The 6,546-nt window shown below is 53.1% G+C and overlaps 1 protein-coding gene across 7 annotated transcripts in view; it reads right to left on the reverse strand.

Annotated features, from left to right (window-relative positions):
• Positions 1–531, reverse strand: part of Dmtn (dematin actin binding protein) — a 15,094-nt gene extending 14,563 nt beyond the window's left edge. For 4 of the 7 annotated variants that reach the window (XM_026783204.1, XM_026783202.1, XM_026783203.1 and 1 more), the window contains exon 1: positions 457–528. In XM_026783204.1, coding sequence (XP_026639005.1) covers positions 457–474 — 18 coding nt within the window. In that variant the 5' untranslated portion in view covers positions 475–528. Of the gene's footprint in view, positions 1–181; positions 257–456 lie in introns of all 7 variants that reach the window. The other 3 variants (XM_026783199.1, XM_026783200.1, XM_026783198.1) reach the window with 1 other exon arrangement.
• Positions 532–6,546: the final 6,015 nt, after the last annotated feature.

Consider the following 6,546-nt stretch of genomic DNA (forward strand, 5'->3'; position numbering starts at 1 on the left):
TTCCAGGGCACTAGGAACCTTCCGCAGGGATGTCTGGGGTCTTTGCACCTGCAAGAGTTCACAGGACCTCTCTCCATGTGGCGGGGGTAGAGGGTAGGTCGGGAGAAACAAACAGGGGTTAAGTGGGTCCCGCCCCTCCCTCCTCCCAGCTGAGGTGCAGGTGGGCAACAGAAGTACTCACCACGATGCTGGAGGGAGAGCCCGGCACACTGGAGTCTCTGGAGGAGCTGACGCTCCCCGGGGAGGTAAGAGGTTGCTGGAGAGAGCGAGAAGGTGGCGGAGTGGGCATGTGCGTGGGTGCGAGGGTGTGGGCGTGGGTCTTGCCCTAGACCTCAGGATGGGGGTGGGGGAACCCAGCGTGCTGTGCGGAGGTGGCCACCAGGTGGCGCGGGCGACTCCCGAGCGGGCCCGGGAGGGCAGCGGTCCCCACCCGGGGCCGGGGTGCAGCCCGCTCACCTTCTGCAGACGTTCCATGCGGCAGCCACTGGCCGGCCACTCCCTCGGAGGCCGGCGCGCACGCAGAGAGGACAGACGTCAGGCTCGGCCTGGCTCCTGCAGTGAGGACGTCGCAGCGAACTGTGGTTTACTCATCCCTTGGGCTTCTCCAGGCTGCTGACCGCGGGTAGCTGGAAGGACAGTGAGATGCTGGCCGTGAGGATGTTAGGCTGCCAGGTTCCGTAGAGCTGGGCTCAGCACCATAGAGTTGTGTGTGCGTGTGGCCAGGCAGCAGCTACGTGGATCGGCTGCACTTGTTTTTTAAGCCATTGTTCTCTGGCTCCAGAGGAAATGACGGCAGGGGTCAGCTGGCATCCCAGGATGGACTGGCTTCTATATCCCCAAGCCTGTCACCCCTGCCCTGCCCTGCTCTTGCCTGGGCGAGCTCCCAGGCGGTGCTGGCCCCTCCCACTCCAGCCACTGGTGCCACTCCCTGCCGTTTGCTCAGCCACCTCTTCATCCCCGCCCCCCCCCCCGAAGGTTATCAAGGAGACAGACCCATTAGTTAAGACTGGAAGCATTAGGAGCCAGAGGCCCAAGGGAAAAAACGCACGGGGGTCGAGTAGAATGGGGAAGCCATGGCCATGCCTAACCTGGTCTGGTTCTGGACCTCAGAAGCTGGTCCACTTAGACTTTACTCCCTTCAGCCAGGTAGACTCCTGTGCAGACACTGCAAAATACCTCCGGGGCCTGGACCACATCTTTGCTGCCCCAAGGTGCCCAGAACGTTCTCAGGGTCTGCCACACTGTTCCACGAGTGCCAAGTTGGACCCCCTTTCACAGGCTGTCTGATCCTAGGAACTTAAGCCAGTCTGTGCACTAGTGACAATAGCTCATGGGCTCTCCTCCTTGGTCACTCCCTCGGCTATCCGCCTTTCCCCTTCTCCCAACACTGGCCCTGGAAGGCACAGAGGGAAAGGAAGAGATAACGTGTGGCTTCAAGCAGGGCCTTTCAAGCCAGGACGCCTGGGCTTAAGAAGTAACTGCTACTCTGTGCGGTCTTGGGTAAGTCATTTGCACTTTGCACGTGCTTACATCCTAGCACTTGGGAGGCTGAGGCAGGAGGATTGCTTTGAATTACATAGGTTCCATAGTGCCTAGGTTACACGGTGAGTTCAAAGCAGCTTGAATTATAGTGTGGGATCCTGTCTAAAACAGCAACAAAACGAGGGATGGTAATAGTTTCTTGTCGTAGACTTCTCTGGGAAGTTTCCAGGATTTGTTTATTTCTGTGTGTATGGGTGTTTTGCCAGCATGTTTGTCTGTGTACCACATGCATAAACTGGTGTCCGTGGAGGCCAGAAGAGGGTATCAGATCCCCAGGAACTGGATTTGCAAATCAGTGGCTGTGTGAGTGTTAGGCAGCCAATGCTCTTAACCACCGAGCCATCTCTCCAGGACCAGAGAAGTATGTAAATTAGGGTGTACTTAGTGTGTAGAACATGGTCTACTCCACACAGAGGGCCAGCTATTAATATTATTTGTATCTCCCCAGGGATTAGTGAATTTAGGGGGCTTTTCTGTAGCCAGTTATGAAAGAATGAGGTCACTGGTTTGTTCTCTCTCTCTTTGGGGGTGAAGCTCTGTCCTCTTAACTCTCTCCACACAGGGCTTCCTTGCATAGCTTTGGCTACCCTCAAACTCTCAATTCTTCTTCGTAGGCCCAGGCTCCCAGATGCTGGGATTCGAGGCCTGGACCATCGCGCCTGGCTCTCCCAGTCTTTTCTGCCCGTGCTTCGTCTCAACATTCTGCTGTCCACATGTCACCGAAACAGTCAGCAGCCCTTACCCGACACCTACTTCCCTCTGTCCACCTCTCTGCCTCCCGCATGCCACGCATCCTCCCAGGTGCACGTGAAAGACGCTGCCATCCTGTTCCGTGCCTGCTGCTAGTGCTAACCCCCTTCTGAACAGTGACGTCACAGGGAAGGTGGTATTTAAGCACTGGCTGCTGTGCTGCCTAGCGTGTGGTGCTTTGCTCCCTGAAGTGAGCAGGTTGCTAAGGGCCACAGGGCAGCTTCAGTAGCAGAAGCTACTGTCATTGTGAACACTTGCATGTTACCTGCAGGATACTATGCATGTGCCTGAGATGCTAGACACTGAATTGTGTGCGTCCTCCTACTGTGCCACAGGCTTTGCCTCCTTTGCTTCATTCTTTGTTTTGAGACAGGGCCTCAATCAGTTACTCAGGCTGGTTTTGAACTACTCAGTAATCAAGGAAGGCCTTTTCCTGCTTCAGCTTTCAAGTAGCTATGCTAGATACAGGTCACACAGAGATTCTTCTAATTCATCTTACAACAGCCTTGCATTTCACAGACTAGAAAACCAAGGCCTGGGGAGGTTAAGGACATGACAGCATGATTCAGGATGCTCACCCAGGGACGGGTCTTTTTTTGGGGGGGGGGGTTGGAGACAGTGTTTCTCTGTGTAACAGTCCTGATGCCCTGGAACTCACTGAGACTAGGCTGGCCTCAAACTCACAGAGATCCTTCTGTCTCTGCCTCTGCCTCCCTAGTGCTGGGATTAAAGGTGTGTGACACCACCACCTGGCTCATGCAAGTCTTTTTAGAATTCTAGACCCATGCCAGGCAGTGGTGGCCCCTTTAATCCCAGCACTTGGCAGGTAGATCTCTGTGAGTTTGAGGCCATCCTGGTCTACAGTGTAAGTCCAGGACAGCCAGGACTGTTACACAAAAAAAAAAACCCTGTCTCTAAAAAGGAAAAAAAAAAATTCTAGAACCAAAGGCTGTTGTGGTGCCTTAAGTCAGCACTCAAGACACAGAGACAGGCAGATCTCTGAGTGTGAGACCAGCCTACTTAACAAAATGAGTTCCAAGGCAGCCAGGGTTACACAGGAAAACCCTGACTTGAAAAGTAAACAAAACCAAAAAGAATTCTAGAATCTGGGCATCTCCGTCAGGCACGCAGGAGGAATCTGGTGTTTGTGGTGACTGGAGTCTTGTTCTAGAGCGTCACCCTCTTCCAGCCTTCTCAGTGCTGACTTTGGGATGCTTAAACCAGGTCTCTGATGAGCAAGATGCATTCTGGTATACACTTAAGGACTGTCAGCTCAAGCCGGGCAGTGGTGGCACACGCCTGTAATCCTTATACTTGGGAGGCAAAGACAGGCGGATCTCTGTGAGTTTGAGGCCAGCCTGGTCTACAAAACAAGTTCCAGGACAGTCCACAGAGAAACCCTGTCTGGAAAAACAAACAAAAAAGAGATATCAACTCTCTCTCACTAGGCTCTGGTTTTTACTTTATCAGTAGCTATTGTCATAAGGTCTGTGCCTGTGGCTCAGCCCAAGAGGTGAGTGCTTGTCCATCCACCCGCCCATCTACACCTAGTGGTAGATCTGCTACTGACTTATCCACCTACCCACCCACTTTGGAGCATCTTATCTTCCCCGCTGAACACGGTACCAAGCTCTGTGCTGAGCCTCATGGAGAAATGAGGATGAAAAGGACTGATGCAGGCTCCTCCAGGGGGAGGACATGCCCACAGATAATTTCTACACTAAGTGGAGAGTCACACACCCCAGATAAGGCAGTGGGCTGCAGCTAATCAAGAGAGAGGTGTCTGTGGGAGAATGGAGAAGTTTCTCAGAAGAGGTACTTGTAGGAGGCCTGAGAGAAATGCTTCTCAATCTTCCTAATGCCGTAACCCCTTAATACAGTCCCTCATGTTGTGATGACCCCCCCCAGCCATGAAGTTACTTCTGTTGCTACATAATAACTGTAATTTGCTACTGTTACGAATTGTAATGCAAATACCTGATATGTAGGCTGGTCTTAGGCAGCTCCTGTGAAAGGGTCGTTTGACCCCCAAAGGACTCACAACCCACACAGGTTGGAACTACCGGCTTAAAGGTGGTCACTTTGAGGTCATACAAAAATTGGGAAGAGGAGTTGTTAGTTTGTCTGATGGTTGTTTACAGACAGGGTTTCACTCTGTAGCCCAGGTTGGCCTGGACCTCACAGCCCAGGATGTGGTCTAGGATGGCCTCTAACTCTGTAAACCTTCTAGCTTTAGTGTCCTAAATGCGGAGATTACAAGAGTGGGCCACTGCCACCAATCCCAGCTTTTAAAACGAAGGTGTTTTGTTTTGAGACAAAGGATCTGCCTGCCTTTGTCTCCTGAGCACTGGGATTAAAGGTGGGCGCCACCACCTCAGCAAAAAAGAGGATTCTTAAGATAAAAAGGCACGAGCAAAGGTGGGGATATGGGGACACACTGGGTCAGTCTGGGGACAGCAGATATGACTGGATTATAGCACTCAGGGATGAGAGCCATTTGAGATGGGAGTCTGATTTTCTGTGGCTGACAACCATATCACAGAGGGTTAAGAACTTTGAAGCCAAGACATGACACGATCTCCACAGTGCTTGTGACAAACGAATCAGGCTACAGACAGAAGCCGTGTTTCATGAGGAGATGGGCGAGGGCCGGATTTAGACGTGGGGCTCAGAACAGGAGCAAGCAATGTGGCTAATGTGGAGAAATGCTAAAAGCAGCGAGGGGGTGCAGGATGACGGGGTCCTCTGGGCAGATCAGGTACTGACTCACAGAAGAGGGGTGGGGTGGAGGGAAGGGCCCATTTCAGACAGGGCAGCTGGTGGACAGGCGGGCACTGCAGAACACAGGAGCCTCTGGAGGCCCCAGGCTGGAAAAAGTGGCCTGGGGACTGTTAGCCTAGAGCAGTGGTTCTCAGCCTTCCTAATGCTGTGACCCTTTAATACAGTTCCTCCTGTTGTGGTGACACCCCCCCCCCACTGCTGCTTCATAACTGTGATTTTACTACTGTTATGAGTCATAATGTAAGTGTCTGTGCTTTCTGATGGTTGTAGGTGACCCCCATGAAAGGGTCATGACCCGCAGGTTGAGAACCACCAGCCAAGAGGTAGGTGTCTGAACATGAAAGGGGAAGAAAGTCAAAACAGCATCCCAGGGCCCACTCTGGGGAGTGAAGGCAGAGGGTCTCACACTCCACAGGAAGTTTAAGGGCGGGGAAGGAGAGCAGAGAGTGAAAATGCCAGGAAAGTCGGAAGCCATCACTGGGGAGGAAGCAGGAGGCTCCCAGGGAAGTGGCGGAAGGCTGTATGCACAGGGCTGGAGTCTGTGCAGGGCTCTAGCGAAGGGGCTTTGAAGAAGGGAAGCTCTGGGCCTGTGGCTGCAGTAGAGAGGTGGGGGGGGTCTGAGTGGGAGGATGGGAGAGTGGTGGGCCGAGGACAGGCTCTGGAGAAAGCACATGCTTCTCAGAAAGAAGGGAAAAGGGCAAGAGGTTGGGTAATGAGAGACCAGGGCATTTGGAGGGAGTCAGTCAGAGGCTCCTATTTTCCCAGGAAAGTGAGGGAAGTCACCTGCAGGGGCGCCAGGAGGGGACCCTCTGGAGAGCACACAGAACTAAGCACAGATGGGAAAAATGACGCCCCCAATACCAGGTGTGGGGTGCATTATGGAGTGGCTGCCCATCAGAGTGCTGACAGTAGGAAAGCAAGGGGTCCCAGGGGATGTGGCCAGACAGGAGACCCACAGTCATGTGTGTACAGACACCCTAGCGCCCCCCCCCCCCGCCCCACAGCCCAATACTCAGGAGCATGGCTTTGAGCTGATGGGCAGAGTTATACTAGTGGGTGTTTACAGACTGTGTTATGTGTGGCTCTGGGCCCTGCACTTCACAGTCCTGAATTTCATCCTCACCCTGACATCCTAGCCCCGTGAACTGACTATGACCTCAGGTTTATCGAAGAAGAAACAGACGTCAGCAAGTACTGGGTCAAGGACACACTTAAGCCCACTGACCGCAAGACCACTGCATGCAAAACTTCAGCCTGAGTTTCTGAACTCCTCTGTCCCTTCCCCCTTCCAGGCCCTTTGTAGCACTGGGGTGCCTTCCCTGCTCCATCAGGGTCCTGCATCTCTTGGTGTCAGAGCACACAGATCAGCAACTTTTGGGGACATGCTAATGGCAGAGCTTTACCTCTGTGGGGACATTTGCATTTGAATGAAGGTTTTGGTGGTGGGTGTTTCATAGGTTTTTTGTTTTTTGT

Source organism: Microtus ochrogaster, chromosome 17 (genome assembly GCF_000317375.1).
Source record: "Microtus ochrogaster isolate Prairie Vole_2 chromosome 17, MicOch1.0, whole genome shotgun sequence".
In the NCBI taxonomy this organism is placed as follows: domain Eukaryota; kingdom Metazoa; phylum Chordata; class Mammalia; order Rodentia; family Cricetidae; genus Microtus; species Microtus ochrogaster.